Source organism: Monodelphis domestica, chromosome 7, assembly GCF_027887165.1.
Source record: "Monodelphis domestica isolate mMonDom1 chromosome 7, mMonDom1.pri, whole genome shotgun sequence".
NCBI lineage: Eukaryota > Metazoa > Chordata > Mammalia > Didelphimorphia > Didelphidae > Monodelphis > Monodelphis domestica.
In genome coordinates this window covers 93847139-93865832 of record NC_077233.1, presented here as the reverse complement: position 1 = coordinate 93865832, position 18694 = coordinate 93847139, and the positions used below count along the sequence as shown (strand labels likewise).

The 18694-nt window shown below is 34.9% G+C and overlaps 1 protein-coding gene across 6 annotated transcripts in view; it reads right to left on the bottom strand.

The window, feature by feature from the left end:
- The window catches only part of NKTR (natural killer cell triggering receptor), a 54549-nt gene that overhangs the window by 9130 nt on the left and 26725 nt on the right, over positions 1–18694 (bottom strand). For all 6 annotated transcript variants that reach the window (XM_007499801.3, XM_016424365.2, XM_001367355.4 and 3 more), the window contains 7 exons: positions 12933–12962; positions 12196–12341; positions 10660–10885; positions 9991–10146; positions 6224–6311; positions 5088–5233; positions 181–3084 (listed from right to left, as the gene is read on the bottom strand). In XM_007499801.3, coding sequence (XP_007499863.1) covers positions 181–3084; positions 5088–5233; positions 6224–6311; positions 9991–10146; positions 10660–10885; positions 12196–12341; positions 12933–12962 — 3696 coding nt within the window. The remainder of the gene's footprint in view (positions 1–180; positions 3085–5087; positions 5234–6223; positions 6312–9990; positions 10147–10659; positions 10886–12195; positions 12342–12932; positions 12963–18694) is intronic.

Genomic DNA, 18694 nt, shown 5'->3' with positions numbered 1-18694 from the left:
ACAACTTCTATGGAAGGAAATTTCCTCATCTATAAAAGGAGTTAAAAGACTGTGTGATAATAATGTCTCTTTCTAGTTCTAACATTTTTGTTCACAGGTGTCCCCATCTCTGACATTCTATGAAAGTGGAGTTTTGGCAGGCCATTAGAGGAAAAGAAAACAAACCAGAAAATTGCTCACCGATAAGAATAAGTAGAACTTCGAGATCGACTTCTTGAGTGACTATAGGAGACAGACCTTGTTCTGTGTCTTGATTTGGTTTCAGATTTACTTCGGGATCTACTTGGGCTCCTGGATTGGCTATTTTCATCTCTACTTGGAGTCTGCTCATCACTGGAGCTCTCTTGATTTCTTGGTCTCCTGTTTAATCGTGCAGTTTTTCTTACTTCATCAAAGAGAGAGCCAGGTCGGACTTTGTTTTTGCTTTTGATTTCTATTCGCAGGCCTTGTGGTTTTGTGTCAGGTACAGAAGGTAAAGTCTTAATTTCCATAGCAGTGGAAGTTGTAGTTGCTGACAGATTACCCACTCCTTGTAAAGGTTTCCATTTATTATCAACTATGTTGCTCTGGCTCCTTTCAGTCATGTCTGACCTGACAGCATTTTCAACAGTACCAGAAAATCCCAGAGTATTGCCATCCTGCTTTCCTACTTCAACCACTGTTTTACTCTCAGTCACATTGCTTTCTTGATTAATAACCACAGTTTCTAGATTTTCATTCACCAAATCTTGGTTTAGGACAATGTTTATATCTGGAGTACCAAAACTCAGATTGCTTGGAGGGGAAATATCTAACTTTACAGGTGAGCTGCGTTCTGGAGTACAAATCTCCATATTATCATCTGTCTGTACCATGTCTTCTGTTCCACTCTGAATGGTTTCATCAACATGCTGATTACTTTTTTGGGAAGTAGATACATTTTTTTCTGCATTTAAAATGCTAGTGGAAGTACTGGGTTTACCATTGTCTTTAGAGGTGGAATTAGAATCTGCTGAGGTATTAATTGTATTATGTTTGCCCACGTGGCTGCTTTCACCACAGAGTTTCTCAGTTTTGGTCGTTTTATCTTTAATAATTTCACTGCTTTCAAAATCTTGTTTTTTACTCTTTATATCTTTGGTAACTTGGTTGTCATTAATCTCTTCCTCTTCCTCTTCACCAAATTCTAATGGAGGCTGCCAATGAAACGTTTCCTTTCGTTTCTGAACCTTGTGTTTTTTCTCTTTTTTCCCCTTGGATTTCTCTTTCATCTTTTTAGTATGTTCTTTTTTAACACTCTTCTCTGATCTATGTTTGTGTTTCTTTGACTTTCCTTGATTGTTTTCAGAAGTAGAATGGGAACTCTCTGAATTGGAAGAAGATGGGTGCTGCCTGCTTGGCTTCCAAGAACTCTCATTATCAGACCCAACGATGTTTTCTGAAGGTTTTGGTATAGGTTTGGCCTTAATAACAGTCTCAATGATCTCTACATCAGATTCTGATGTAGCCTCTCCTTCCTCTTTATCAGAAACTGGCCTTGAATCTTCCTTGCTTTTGTTTAGTTCTCGTTCTGAATTGGACTCAGAATCCCATCTACTGCCAGCATAATTCTTCCTTTTGGATTTTTCTCCATTGAGAAGATGGTCAGAGGTACTCTCATTCAAAAGCTTCCTTTTAGAATGATCACTATCCCATTCACACTTTGATTTCTCTTCATCTCTGTTACAAGATGCACTTTTTTCCTGTTTCTTATTATTGATGCCTTCCTCTTGGCCATGTTTATCTCTTTCTAGGGTTGGCTGTGTAACTTTCACAAATGATTGTTCACTATCTGAAGAATAGTCTAAAGATGACTTGCTTTCACTATCTTTTCTCTTACGTAAGGACTCATCTCCACCTTTGCAATACTTATTAAGTGTTCTTTCAGAGCTAGAGACTTGCCTTTTCTTTGAATCACTAATATTCTTCTCATTGGCTCTAGATTTTCTCTTAGTTTGTCTCCCATCATCACTGCTAACAGAATATGAAGATGACCTACTATATCTGGACCTATCACTGTACTTACCTCGTGAATGGGATCTCAGAGTTGATAGCGACTGAGACCTTGAATTTGAGCTAGCTAGACTCCTTGATCTTGTGTATGATCTTGAATAAGACCTACTTCTGGAAGATCTACTTCTTGATCTTGGTGAGCTCTCTGAACTTCTGTCACTATGATATTTTGAATAACCACTCCAATCACTATCTGAACTCTTTTCCCGCTTACGATAAGAAGATGAAATACTAGGCTCTTTTACATTTGTTAAATTGTATGTATTTGGAGGAGGAAGTAAATGAGTTGTTTTAGCTTTCATTTCTTGAATTCGTTCATAAGAGGGCTTCCAGGGCTTCTGTCCAGGTTTCCATCGTGAAGGTGGAGGACTATCACTTAAAGGTATTACAGGAATACTTTCAGTTACTATTGGCTGCACAACAACCTTTTCATTTGGTGGTACTGCTGATCTTACAGGTTCAGTTTTGATTGGTTTATTTTCATTTAATCGAGAAGTTGTACTTCTTGGGGATTTAGATGCTGTCCTCTGACACCTAGACTTGGAATTGGATCTGGACTTTGACCTACTTTGAGAAGGTGATGAAGATTTTGATGCTGTCCTTGACCTAGAGCTTCCTTTGGAGTATGAACGGGATTGGGATTTTGATCTGTAGTATGAATGAGAATCTCTGCTATACTGAGTGGAAGAGCTTTGGTCATCCTTGTCAGACTTAGACCAGCCCCTCTTTGATGAGTGCTGAGATGATGAAGATGAACGAGATCTCCTTTCTCGATCACAAGGAGATTTCATTTGCCGTACTGAAGATCTAGAGGATTCAACATTTGAAAGTTGAGAAATTTTCTTTTTCTTGGTTGGTTTGTGTCTCTTGCAATGTTTCTGCTTTTTAGCTTTCTTTTTATGTTTTACTTTTTTCTCCTTTCTGTGTTTTTTGTGATGACTGTCAGAATGTCTTACTGTACTAAGATCAGAATAATAGCCATTATATGACCATGATCTTGATCTTTGAGACAAGCTTCTTTCATCCCACCGGCTTGAACATGGATCACTTAATCTATGAACAAGAACACAGAGTGAATGTATCACCTCATTCATGAAATGTTTTTTTAAAAATATCTCAGGGTTAAACAATTTAAAAAATTCTAGGTTGCCATCATCAAAACCACTACCAAATGCATGCAGAGTACCATAAGAAACCCTTGCAACAGATCAAAAAACCATGTAGATTCTGTAGAGCTATGGAGAAAATAAGGCAATGAAAAGAACTTAAGGTTTTCCTCTGAAGTAATGTCACTGAGACAACAATGTAAATGAAAAGAGCACCAGGATGTGACCTCAAAAGACATGGAGTTTAATTTTGGCTCTATGTGACCCAGAGTAAATCATGAACTTCTCTGGGCCTGTTTCCTCATATGTAAAACAAGGGACCTGGCCTAGAGAATCTCAAAAATACTTTTCAACTCTAAATGTCATGATTGGTTGTAAAATACCAATTCATGGGATCCCCTCCCAAGCAGAACTTTACCTAGTACCTGGGATAAACTAGGTAAAGTTCTGCTTGGGAGGGGACCCCATGAATTGGTATTTTACAACCAATCATGACATTTAGAGTTGAAAAGTATTTTCTTTTACTCATAAATAATAATAACTAATACTCATAAGAGTATTATCTTATGAGATTTTACCAGATGCTTAAGGGTTTTAGGAATGCATATGTTGAACAGCTATTCTAAAAAAGGATTCATTCCCTAAATAAATGAGAGGCAAGGGTTGTAGAAGACCAAGATTTAAAGATAGCATACTACTGTGGATGGTGTAATGAGAGCTGGATTGTAAGTCAGAGGATTTGCAATCAAATCCTGACTCTGCTACTTATTACCTGTGTCATTCTGGGCAAGTTTTATACCTCCTTTGGTCTCTAATCTCCTCACCTATAAAATAAGTGGGCTGAACTAGATAATATTCAATTCAAGCATTTACTAGGTGAGTGCCTATTTTGCCTCAGTCAATGATAAAATAAAAGTCCTTGGCCGCAAGAAGTTTTACATTATACTTGGAGAAAACAACATGAACACAGATACATATATAAATATGATACTGAGGAAACAAAATTTACATAGCATTTTAAGGTTTACAAAATGCTTTATAAATACTATTATTACTTAATCCTCACAACAACCCTCATAGGTAGAGTTGTTGTAAGGATCAAGTGATATAACAGGTATAGGTAGACACTATTATTATAAGTATATATAGGTAGATGTTATTATTCTCCCCATTTTACAGATGAGGAACCAGAGCAGACAGAGGTTAAGTTACTTGCCCAGTCACCCTTCTAATAGGTGGTCTGAAGCTGGATTTGAATTCAAGTCTTCCTGATTCCAGAAATACAAGCATTTTCAGTGCACAGAGCACTAACAATATTATCAAGAAAGGGGCCTCTAAGATCCCTCTAGTTTTAAATATTATGACCTAAATATTGTCTACACTATAGCAAGGAATCTGATCCACAGGTTGATGAAGCTAGAAATGATTTTAGAGATTATCTAGTTCAATTCTCTCATTTCCCAGAGGGAAAAAATTGAGACCCAGAGAGGGAAAGTGACTTCCCCAAAGTCAGGGGCAATCAATCCTCTTGAATTCTCAGTGACTGGTCCAGGATCCTTTCCACTGTATGATGATGCCTCACTTGGTCCAAAAATTTGTCAGTACTTGAGAAACATGCCCAGGGAACAATCTTTTGTATGATTTTTTTTCAAAAACAAATTTTGTCATCAATTACTAAAACTGAATAAAAGGTATTTTTACTTGTGTTTTGATTTTCAGAGAACCTCAAGTTATTTAACACCCATGTCTGTCCAATTCACTCTCATCTATTTTATCCCTAAATATATTCCTATAATTACCTCATATTACATTAGTCTAATTTAAATTATGACTCCTCATGAAAAAACCCATCTTGAATTCTTCAATCTTCCTAAAATCTATAATACAGAAGACACCAAATTCATTCCTATAAAGTACTGAGGTTATTCCATTAAGAATAAAAGTCCTTACTTATCTCCTTTGCTCCATTTTTCTCCACTGGGTGGTCTGTATGCTCTTAACCTCTGCATTTCTTCCTTCCAGTGAGGAGGTGTTTCACTGCTTTCATCATCATCTGATTCAGAGCAAGACCTTGATCGAGGTGGTGTATGATACCGCTTTAAGAATAACAATAAAGATTTAAAGTCTAAGTAAATTCCTCCCTATAATACTATCTGCTTTTGAGTAGAATTTGATACAGAATATTACCTGATATAGACACAACTCCCAAACCCGGATCACTAACTTCAATTTTTCTTTCTTATCTCAGCCTTGCATCTCATATTCCCTAGAGCACATCCCCACTTAGGGAGATCCCACTAGCATTTCAAACTCCACCTTGTCTCAAAACTGAAATTATCTTTCCCCTCAACATGGTTCCTCTTTCCAACTCCACTTATTTTGGTCAGTGATGGCACCATTCATCCAGTAATCCTTATTAAAAATCACAAACTTTTGCTTTCTTACTCTCCACATACAATTACTTATCAAATACTACCAATTCTATCTTCATATTACTTCCTAAGGCTATTCATCTCCTCTCTTTTCCCATTGTAGTCACCATTTTATGACTTTACCATCCACTTGTATAACAGGCTAATTGGTCTTCCAGATATTAACTCTCCTCCACCTCTCCTGTACATTTTATAATGTTGCAAGATTTATCTGCCTTATGCATAACTCTAACCAGGCCACACTGTTGCACAAAACTCTTTAACAGCTCCCTATTGAATAAGGTTAAAATTTCCTAGTCTTGCTCCCCAAAATCTGGTGCTACCCTTTCTGGCTTTATCTCATGCTACTCCCCTCCATGTTGGCTATACTTCAGGCAAAATGAACAACTTGTTGATCCCTTTATAGATCTTGTACTGTTCCATCATCGGTCCTGCTGTTCTATATCCCTAGAACTGTGATACTATCCAATTCTAAAGCCCAGTTCAAATATGACCTCTTTCACAAAAGAGTTAAGTACACCTAATATCTAAGTGCACCTAACAAGGGATGCCTGTTAGGATGCTTTGAAAATAGAGAGCATTTTACAAATATTTTTAAAGCTGTATCTTTTATTATCTGTATAAGTAACTTGTAAAAAAGTAAGAAATACATACTATTGTGCCTCGTCCTTTAATTTTCCGTCCTGACTTTGATACAGATGGCTTCTGATCGCTTAGAATGGGTGCAACATCAGGAAGTTTCCTAGAGCAAAAGAGAAAAAAAAGTAACAAAAATGAAGAAATGAAAACTAAGACTTTCCTTCTTCAAATATTCCACTTTAAGACATAGCAGAATCTAGAAAACATTATAACCAGCAAGTCTGGAATTTTTTAGATAATTTCATCTTATCCCTTTGAGCACCAAAATTATTTAAAACATTTTTGATGGCAATCTTTTAAAAATGGATTACATACTTCTCAGACTTCTTAAAGTATACACTAATGTCATCTCTTCCTAATTCAGACTCCTTACAATGAGCATCCATTATTGTACTGTTTTGAATGTAATACTCTGATGCCTTTAGGACTAATAAAGTACATGAGTAGGCATTCTGCCATATTAGAAAGAGCTTTGGATTCTGCTTGGAATCAGAAGGAACTTGGTTAAAATTCTGACTTTGCCATTTACTTGAGCAAGATTTTTTCACTTCTCTGAAAGCAACTAAGCATAACAGAAAGAACAATAGATTTGGAGTCAAAGGACTCAGATTCAAGCCCCAGTCCTGCTACTTACTATCTGTGTGATCTTGAACAAATCATTAGCAAATTAATTTAGAGTACAAAACAAATTCCTTATTACCTCATCTATAGAATGAAGGGATTAAACGAGAGCCTCTAAATATTCCTAATACCTCTATATTTATTATCCTTTATACCTCAGTTTCCTCATCTGAAAAATAAGGATAAGAATAATTGATTTCGTATCTCAAAGGTAAATTTAAATGTGAATTATCTGCCTCTATGATAAGCTGCTTCAAATTAGAGCAGCTAATTCATAGTTATATGTCTTGGGGAACCTAAATGGCTCAGGGGCTTGAGAGTCAACCCTAGAAATGGTCCTGAGTTTAAATCTGACCTCAGATACTTCCTATCTGTGTGACCCTGGGCAAGTCATCTAACCCTAATTGCTTAGACCTTTTTTCTGTCTTGGAACAGATACTTCATATTGCTTCTAAGACAGATGGTATGAATTTAAAAAAGTTTTATGTCTTTTCTAGTTCTATAGTCCCAAGCTTTCCTGTCAACTGCTATTCTCCTCAGTGGTCAGCCTATATTTGTAATCTCTATACTCTGCTGCCTTATTTTACAAACAATTTTAAATTAATATACCCAAGAATGGTTCCACCCTCTCATGTAGAATAAAATGCAGTATGGACTTTGTGAAAGTGACCATTCTCTTTCAGATTTGCTTTTGTCGTTGTTAGCAAAGATATTAAGTTTTTCTATCCCCAATTCAAATTTTAAAAAATTATTTAAAATTTTCAGTTACACATAGAAACAATTTTTGACAATTGTTTTGTGACATTTTAGGATTCAGATTCCCGTTCTCCCCGAAGCCCCTGGGTCACTAGTCTATTATAGATTATACCAGTGCTTTCATGTAATATATATTTCCATATTGCTCATGCCACGATAGAAGACACAGATCACACATACAATAAAAATCTCATGAAGGAAATAAAGTAGAATGTGGCAAGCTTTGATCTGTAATCAGACGCTAACAGTTTCTTCTTTGGCTGTGGATAGGATTTTTCATCATAAATTCCTTGTGGATACCTCAGAACTTGCTTTGCTGATAATAAGTTTACTTCTTCACATCTGATCATTGTACAATATTTATGCTACTGTGTGCGCTATTCTCCTGGTTCTGCTCATTTCACTTTGCATCAGTTCATATAAGTCTTTCCAGGTTTTTCTGAACTTATCCTGTCAATCATCTCTTACGGAGCACCCAGTACAATTTAAATAAACCAGTATTTACTAAGTACAAACTATGCACCAGCATGTGCTAGACAACAGAGAATCATTATGGATATGACACAAATTAGTCTGAAGCACAGGGCCTGGCATATAGTAGACACTTAATACACAAATGGTTTTTTCCTTCCTCAAGAGTCTTATAATGTAACCAGTAAAGGAAGAAGGGCAGAGAAATTTGGGCACAAATAACTATGACACAAATGAGAAAGTTGGAAAACTACAAAAGCAAGAAAAATCTGAGGAGGAAAGCATTACTTTCACTCTGTAGTGAAAGTAGTGTAGAGGCAGAAGTATTGGGAGAAGGTGGGAGAAGAATAAGAAATAGCAAATAGTCCAGTGGGGCTGGGGTACAGAATGTATGATAAGAGGGAGCCTGAGCTGCTCTAAATTGGGGGAAGCAATACTTACCTCAAGCCCTCTCTACCAAACCTGTCCTGGGGTATGCTTTATTTCAGGCAGTCACAGCAACCTTCTAGACTTGATCTTCTTATAGACTCTGCCAGTCAATACTACTGGTAACTCCCTACTCACACCCCTACATACACAGAGAGAAATTAACCCTCTTTGCTTAGGGACTTTTTCTGGGTTAAAGCTGAGCCTTCCTCTCAGTCTTCTGGATCTAGTCCATTGCAAATTGTGCTTCATCTCACCAGGGTCTAGCCAGAATGGATATCATCTTGCTGTCTGCTCTTCTGTCAAAAGCCTGCCAGTCCCATCAAAACCTCACTTCCCACTCTTTGTTCAAGGAACAAGAATGAAATCAATGATTATCATTACTATTGAAAAGGGTATAATAAGGGATAGCTAGGTGGCTCAATGGATAGAGGCCTAGAAACTGAGAGATCCTGGGTTCAAGTCTGGTCTCAGACACTTTCTACCTCTTTAACCTGGGAAAGTCACTTTTGTTTGACTTTTCTCTAACCCTTACTGCTCTTCTGCCTTGGAACAGATAGCTTAGTATTGATTCTAACATAGAAGACAAAGGTTTAATTTTTTTTTTTAAGGCACTACTCTACTACCTTATGGCTCTGCTCAAAGACCCTTGCCTATCTTTGCCTAATCCAAAGGTCCCTTCCTAGTAATTCTTGTTTGATTTCCTAGTGATAATGTAAGTAACTTAAATGCAACAGAAAGAAAAAAATGACAGAAAAAAAACTGATCAGAGCCCACAGGGTTTATAGTTAACTTCTTTGGTAAGGCAACAGGAAGTTACTATAGGTTACTAAGCAAAGGAACATAATTTAAAAGTGCAAAAAAAAAAGATTACTAGGTGGCTTTGGGAAGGGAAAAAGGGACTATAAGAGAAATAACAAGAAATAGAAAGACCAATTAGGAGGCTGGTCTATTAGTCTAATTTCTTACAAAAGATGAGGTCCTGATCTAGGGTTGTTGCTGTGGAATCTATGCAACAGACATTGTGCAGGTAGAAAGGAAAGCTTTAAGAAATCAAACTATCTGAGTGAAGGCAAATAGGCCCCTAAGAGAACTGAATTAGCTATAACTTTTTTTTTTAAATAAGAGGGATACTTTCATTGACTGACAAAGACAAAGAAATCTGTGGCACCAGATTTCTCTTAGCCATGATTTTGATCAATTTTATATTTTATTAAAATTCTAAGTTATTTGCAACTTTTAAATATGATTCAAAGCTAAAACAAATTAAAGCTTTTTAGTCATTAATCTTCCTTGTCTCTTTGGAGATGATTCTTTTCAAACAAGTGTTATGGAATATTCCGAAGGGGATACAATGATAGTGACAGAGTAAGATACCTACCTACTCTGTACAAAGTTTGAAGATTTTAAAGCCTCATTGCTCTCAGGAGAAGTAGAACAAACTACACATGAGTTAAAGGGTTTCACACAATAGAAAAAAAAAACAGATTAAAAACCACTCTACTTACGGTTCAGGTTCCACAGTGACAACTGGCATATCTCTTCTTAATAAGAATCGATTTTCAGGTACTGGAGGGATCTCTTCTGGACGAACTACTGGCTTTTCCCTTTTGGTATTTAAATCCACTAATCTTTTTTCACTTGTATCACTCCTCTCAGAGTGACTTAAATAAAGCAAATAAAGCCATCTTTAATTAAAATGCATAAAAATTATATTTTATGAGAAAAATTCATATAAAGTGTCAAGTGTTAAAATGATGCCCAACTACATAATAATATAAGCAACTACAAATCACAAAATTTGACAATAGCTCTTTTAGAGAGCTAAATCATGTATATCCTTCAAGGGCCAAACTTAATGCTTTTCTTTGACTAAAAAAAAAGCAAACCAACACAGGCAAGATAAAAGAAATATGTACATGGAAATAAAAAGTGATCTTTAGACACAGACACATTCTCTTTCTCTCTTCAAGGTTCTGAAGACTTTTTCCATCTTCAAACACACGAATCTTGATAAAATGTGTCTGGGATCACTTCCCAGATAATGATCACAGAAATACTACAATTCATCAATGTATCAAATTTTCTGACCTATACTTATCTGGATAATACTTGAGATACCTGAATGTTATGTCCTTGCCCATCACATTTCTCAGCAGTCCTGGATTATCACCTACCCTCTCTGGTTTGATGACTGTTTAAGTCTCTGTTCTTCTTGTTTATTATTCTCCTCCTTTCGTCTCTTTTTAGAACGTTTTACTTTAATTCTCCTCTTGTGTTTTCTTCTTCTGTTTCTCTCATTTTCAGCTTCACTGTCAGAAGATGATTCTGAAGAGGAGGAGGAATTGGAGGAAGAATCTGAGTCTTCTGAATGAGTTGACAGCTTCCGTTTTTTCTCCAAAGCTTTTAAGAAACATTAAAAAAATAATGACAGAGTTAGAATGCCAACTAGTGAAAAATGTGACTAGAAAATTGTATAATTAAAGTGAAATAACTAAAACTACAGACACAATAATAAATAGATCTTCTATGACTGAGTAAACTAAAATTCAAAGCTATTCATACCCTTGTCTTGTTCAAACTTTCAGTCCCCAAAGAGACTTAGAAAGAAGTATGGATAAGAGGATGTGTATCTTTGCATGAAGTGATAAATTAGCTGGCTTATAAACTTTTAAGTTCTTGAATATAGAAGAAAAGTGAATAAAAGGATGAATACAACTAGGAAAATGGAGGAATAATCAAGCTTCATCCCTCAAAGGCAAGAATTCATGCGGAGTGCATACATTACCAAGACAATCTAAATTTCTGCTTTAAAAGTGAATCCAAACAATTCACATCTTAGAACACAGCCCTTAATTTGCTTTGGAAGAAGGGGGAATGGAGAGTATTGCTTCAAAGTTTAATTAACATGAAAAACCAGGGCCCAAATAAGGTGATCAAAGATAGTCTAATAGTTTTCTATCTCAGTGTTTCCCAAATGTTGGGTCTTGAAATATGACAATTCCCCAACAACTGTAGCATGAAGGGTGTCTGTGTTTTTACATGTATGTATATGTGTATAAATATACATATACACACACACACATATGTGGCAGCAACAGAGAAAGGGAGAGTAAGGACAAAGTTTACAAAATATTGGTACAAATTGGAAGAAACTGAATATATTTCTATACTGAAAAATTGCTGTCCAAATACTGATAATTCCACATTTACTATTTTAGAGAAAAATTAATGCTAGCAGAGATAATTTCTCACAGGACTCTCATAAATAACAAAACACCCTAAGGACCCTATGGAACCTGTTCTTGGCATTATTTAGGTGAAATGTGCTTTTTTGCTTACAGATTTGGAATGATGTTCCCTCATCAAAAGGACACTAAATTAATTTGCCAACCAAGTAAATACAGATGTTCCAAAAGATATGACAGTTTAGAACACCAAACATATAACCTTATCTTACGGTAAATTTTGTTTTTCTGACCGGGAAAAACATGTTTCATTGAATCCTTCTGGCTATTAAGAACTTAAAGCTTAGCAAAACAAAAACAAATCCCAAAATAACAAGCATTTTCATTGCATCAATTCATAGTTCTATATTCTACCATCACACACACATCCTCTACCTCAAGATCAATGGAAAACATTAATATTTATTTCAGTAACTTATTTTAGGGAACTAAAAAGGAAATGAAAGAGAGCAGAAAATATCTTACCATCTTTTGCTGATTTTGTAACAAGTACTCCACAATCAATAACTCGAACATCTGCATAAGGCCGGCTTGCTGCATCAGTTTTCAGATTTTCAATTTGTTCGATTACTTCAAAACCAGAAATAACCAATCCAAAGACAACATGTACACTGTAATAATATAAAATTCAAAAAGGCATTAATTAGGTAACAATGCTAATAACTTTAAAAGTCTTGCCACTAGATACCTACTTAAAATGACAATCTGATCATATATTCAACTGGCAAATAGAATCTAAATCTAGAATCTGTATTAGTCTTCTAAATTAGTATTTTAGATAGATATATTTGTCATCAAAGTCAAATGTTATAATAGCTATGAAGTGCTCTGTGTTTTTTATAAAGCAAAATATTCACTGACATAACTAATAAGGAGGTCCAATATGCAGTGCTAGAGAAATTCCTGAATAAGGTGTCAAGAGACTCACATTCAAGCCCCAGTTAGGCAATTTACTATAGTAGCTGACTGTCCTTGACCAAGTCATTTAAACTATCTTTAAAAGTCAATGCACTGACTACAAGACCTTTCCAGTTATAACACTCTATAATTCTTTGGAGACCAAAAAACAAGAAAACTAGAGTGTCCCCCATGTACAAATTGGGATCTATCCCACTTTTATTTTAATAAGCTCATTAATCAAGGCACCTTGCCTCATTCACCTACTCCACCTTTACAATGCCAAAGAAATGAGCAACTCTTACCCATCCAAGTGTGGTGCAGGCTTTGTGGTTCTGTTTTAAGTAAACATCAACATGGAGAAGATGGCAAAACCCAGGCATTCAGATGAACAGTGTGGAATGATTTAAAGCGAATGGTGTAGAAAACAAAAGAAGTGAAGATAAAGAGAAAAGAAAAAAAATCAATTATTCATCTGACAAAAAAAAAACCCCTAAAAACTGTTACAGCATCCATTTAACTGATAAAATTCAAAACTTGAGATTTAACATTATATTGAATTATAGAATCAAATTACCAAAGAAATGTTTTTAGGAAAAAAATACATGTATAATACACATTTGATTTAGACTCATGTCCACAAACACATGTGTGTGAAAAACTACTTAAGACAATGAGGATAATTAAAAAGAATAAAGCAGTTTAACATTTGCCCTACAACGGGTTAAAAGCACTACCAATATTTCTCCAATAAATTTAAATGATTCCTCCACTATGCAGACTATTTTTCCATGCCAAATCTGTGGTTTAAAAAAAAAATTAATCAGTGAATCCATCCATACTAAGCCAACCTCAGGGAGATTCTGACAGCACTGTTCAAAGAATTTTTTAGCTCTCTTCTTTGCTTGGCAGTCACATTATTAGCAGCAAAGGTGAACTCTCAGCAGAGTTTACTATCTTGTGAAAATACTGTGGGGGTCGCTGTCAGGGAGTAAAAAAAAAATCACACCTAGACAGCGCATGGCCCACCACATAAGACACACTTCTGGATCATGGAAGAAAAACCTAATACTCCTTGCAGTATCTCAGGCTCATGCTATAGAAGTATGTCATCATGGTCATGAAAATTTAAAGATAATCTATCAACCCTGTTGTACTATACAAAACTTTGCATCATGTGATGCTGAAACAAGATTCTGTAAAACAATAGATTAAAAATTCAAAATTATACTTCATGAGCCTTTCAACAGCTATTTGGAAGAGATACCGTGCTGCACAAAAGTTGTAATCTTTTTAGTTTTTCCCAAGTGAATTTTCTTAATCACTTTTCTGAAATTCTAAGGCTTATAAACTAAAGAAAGAAAAACTCATAATAGCAGCAACAAATCATTATTCTAAGTGCTGTCTTCTCCACTAGACCCCTAATTTTAAAAAAGAATTGTCATGATCATGCTCATAGTCAAATAAATCTAGCCATCCAGAAGATGCTATTTAGTCAAAATTAAAATGACAGCTAAGGAAAAATTCTCAGAACAAAAAAAAGAAAGACAGAAAAAAGATCAAGAAGAACCTCTTTTTACATTCCAAAACCACAAGTCTTAAAATTATGCTTGGACCTCTGGGAACTAGAAACTCAAGCCAATGTGGTTAAAAAATAAATTTAAAATACAGGCAGCAGAGATGCAGTGAACTAGTGATTCACAATAAAATGCTAAGATCATCAACTAACAACAAGATACTACTTTGGATAATAAGCACTTTTAAGCATAAGAATGTTTCTATTATTATAAGTTACCAAAACATACTCAAAATGGGAAAAATAATTTCTAGGGAAAACTATTGTTATATCATGAGATAGACATTAGAACACTCAAGAGAAACACTAAGTGAATATTAGGGACTACTACGTAAGGGGAAAGGGCAATAGATACAGAAACTATTACCATGGAGAACTCTGATGATGATGTAGCTTAGATGCCCTTTTCTCCTCTTCCCTTCCCTCTATCTCAAAATCCCTTCCCATAATTTTCATAAGTCATCTCATATTGGACAAAAAATTAGAAAGTATTCTAAAGTTTTAAACTTGATTCTTTTATATATCACTCAACTCTTAAACATAATGGCAAACAAGTTCACGGCAAAGTTTTTGGAGGAAATGCTGAAATAACAGCTTTCTAACTCACAGCAGTACTCTAGTGATCAAATTCTGATGCTCCAACTAGAAAATGGAATGGCTGTGATCCATTCAAGTTTTAACTGTAATTTAATTGAAATAGAAGGGGAAAGCAATGAGGTACCTGCACTACCTACTTCACAGGATAAACCTTAAAGTGCTACAGAAATGTAAGCTAGTGTCAGGGTGAGGAAAACATTATTCAGAAAGCAAAATCAACTATTTCTTTCAAAGAACTTCCTTCAGTTGTCCTTCAAAGCTTAAACACAGATAAATTTCAATTGCATTAATACTTCAGAACACAGAAATGCAAATTTGTATTTAAGGGGGTTAAATTATTTAACAAGAATACTGAAATGTATTGAAATTTACCCTCAATCTAACTAGCAACAGACAAGAAAACTAACGTAAAATGTATTTTTCATGCCCAGTCAACATTTTCTACATTTCCTCTTTGGGCTTTGGCACAAAATCTGGATAAATGGCCAAGGAGACAAGCCAAATCAACTAAAACAAAAAATCAGGTATGTTCAAAGCTAAAATGGACAAAGAACTTTTATCAACTAACCACACTCATGTTTCAAAAATCAAAGCTTAAAAAATTGACAATTTTAGGAAGTCCAAATTGATTATGGAACTCATATCTATTCTAAGTGTACACAAACACATATACAGAAAAACAATTATTTTTTAAAAAACCTTTACCAAAGATCAAAACACCTCCATACATATTATTCCCAATTTCTCAGGTTCATTGAACATGGGTTATTGGTTTTATGTAAAATATATTTATGCACTAAAGTGATTTAATAAACTCAATATAGTCATTTTTTTCATTAATAGGAGCTTAGTGGAAATAAGCCACTGAAATTCAACATTTCTTTTTATTGGATTAACCAGCTAGTGATTATCTGACATGTATTGTGGCCAAAGTTCATTTTCTGATCAAGCAAGAGGATTTTTTTGTTATTAAAAGGACTCAACATACTAACACAGGATTCAATGCACATAACAATATGATCAAAAAGATAAAGGCAAAGACAGAGAAAGAAAGGAGAGAGCCTTAGAGTAATGAGACATTACCTTTGGAGCGCACGGTGTAACACTGTTTCTGTAAATTTTACACAAAAATGGCAAGAAATAAATTGTAATACATTTTAAGACAAGACTGAATCTATGTTTTAATATCAATACAAATTTGAAATTAATTATTTTCAAGTTTATGCAAAGCAAGAAAGCTTTTAAAATGGAGGGCTCTAAATTTTCTTTCACACACAGGCTATCTGTAAAAGTTAGATTAAGTTTTTCTGAAGCATTATATTGAAGTGGGAGTCTGATCAGAGCCTTAATACTGCAAAGATAACAGTATCAACAAACCCTATTTATGAAACTCTGTAAACACTTCTTTTCCCAAATCCCAGAAATTGGCTGAGACAATTGGTATCTTTCTTTAAAAGGGTACAATATTGTCAATACAATGCTAAAAAAAAAAAATAAATAAAATCCAAAAGCCAGAGAGCAGTTTACTACCATTCTAGTAGTCTAAAGCCAAAATTTCAATGGAAAATTTGGGTTAGATTGTTCTAAAGAAATATTCAGATTGAAAAGGAATTTTTACTAATGCACTTCATCTGTTGAATAAGCAGTGTTCAATGCTTATAAAGCTCAGCAATTTTGAAGTCCCACATCACATTGGCCCATGACCAGAAATCAATGAAAAAATGAATGTCACCACAAACAGGCAGGACTGTGCAGTTGTTTAATCCAGAAAACAAACCAATCAAAGCCCCATTTGGAGCTCAAGACCATCTACTCTCACTGGACAAAGAGTGGGAGAGATGAGAAACATTCTGGAGTGGTGGGGAACTTCTGCCACCTCAATTTAATTTTCTTGTCCTATTTCTGGCTCCTATCAGTATGAAAGTTAAGTGGTCCAGCAAAGGTGGAAGTAATTTTCAAATCACTTGAAAAGTATATAACACACAGCCCTGCTTTTGGCCAGTAGAGAAACAAGCTACACTTATGTACCAACCATCTGACCAATTTCATAGTATTGAAAAGCTAAACAGAGCTATTTTTGCATGTTCGTGTGAACAAACAAGCTGTCTTATTTTAAAAGAATTTACTTCAAAAATTATAGCAGTGGAAAAACTCTGGCAGGGGACTTGGCAAACACTGATCTTGAACCATTTAATAAACTGTTTCTAATTTACTTACAAAGGCATTTATACATAAATTAGTGCCTGCCAACAAAGCACATTAGAATTCTCAAAATAAATGGACATGTTTTTATATGGATATGGCAAAAAAAGTCTGAACAATGAAAAATCTATGCTCATCAGGAACACAAGATTTTATGATTCTAGGTTTCTCAAAAAGTAATAGAGTAACACAATTATAGAAATACTTTAAGCCAGTCTAAACTTACCTTTAAAAGTGCTATATTTTCCATTGTTCCATATCCCCTAAAGCCACAGTAAGCTACTGTCAGAGGTCCCAAATAGTTTTAAAACAATAATGCTTGTGCAAAGAGTCACTTAAAATCACTCTTAAGAATTACCTAATGTAACTGGGTAGTAAATTTTTTTAAAGCCCCAAAAGTAGAAAAGCTTGCTCTAATTTGCTTCTAGTTTTAAAATAATGCATACAAAACAAATCATTAGGGAACAAAGTTTTTCCAATGAGCCACTGAAAAAGTACTTGGCTAACATAAGGCCACAGAATCTCTTAAGCAACATTAAAAACTGTGGGTCAGTGGCCAATTGATATTACAACTAACAAAGAAATGGTTCATAATTTTGGTTTATGGAAATAAATGCCAATCCTAAGAAGTGGCATTAGAATGTAATCGTAAGAAATAAACGCTAGAACTTTAGGTGCTATTTTAAAAGATTACTCTTATCTTTTAATAAATTCAGGAATTAGAAAAAAAGCCAATTCTCAAGTGTTTTGAAATTTAAAATATCATTAGAGGCTGGTGAAGACCCACAACAAAACATAGCTGCCTCATCTTTCCATCTGCTCTACCAAACCCAGAATTTCATCAGTCCTACTTAACAATAACTACTCAGCCAGGAAAAATGAACAAGCAAAACTCAATTTTAAAATTATCTAAAACACATTCTCTATTTTAGTGTTTTCAATTATTTTTTTTATAATCATGTTACTGAGTTTTTAAAGATACATGTCAAACTTCCCCCTAAGATTCAAGTAAATATTTCCATTTACACTAAAAAGCAATGCTTTCCCTCATATGTTCTTATATTACTGTCCTATAACAAACTTTTCAAAAATCCTAACTGCTTTCTGCCATTCCTTTTTTTTTAAATTGCACTATACTAAGGTCTCAGGAGGAAATTTGCAATCCAAATAGACACTACTCTAAAAAGTATTTTTTATAAGTTATTTAAGGAAGCAATTACTAATGATCTTCATTTATAGAGTCCAAAGACCCTTTGCAATATTGCAAATGACAAGTATTATCAAGTCTATGAAAATTAAAAAAACTGAAGTTTAATAAATATTAAAAATGGCCCTGCAAACTTATCTATACAATAGTGTTTGCATTACTGTTATCAAGGTGTGTCATTTTCTGTCAAAGGCCACAATGTCAAACAGTTCCTCAGGGAAGAACTTTTTCTCCTAAGAACTTCAAGTCTTCAAAGTCAACAGAAGAATTCTGACCTCATTTATCTTTGTACTGACCCAGTGAGGAAAGCAGGGACGGAGGTTCCAGAAATGAGCCAGAAAAGTAAAGTGACTAAGGCATAATCCCTGGTGAGGATTAGGGCAAAACTAACCCCAAGGGCTAGAGAGAAAGACAGAAAGAGGGGAGAGACACAGAGAAAACGAGAGAACATCTCCTGGTTTTCTCCCTAGATTGCACAGACAGAC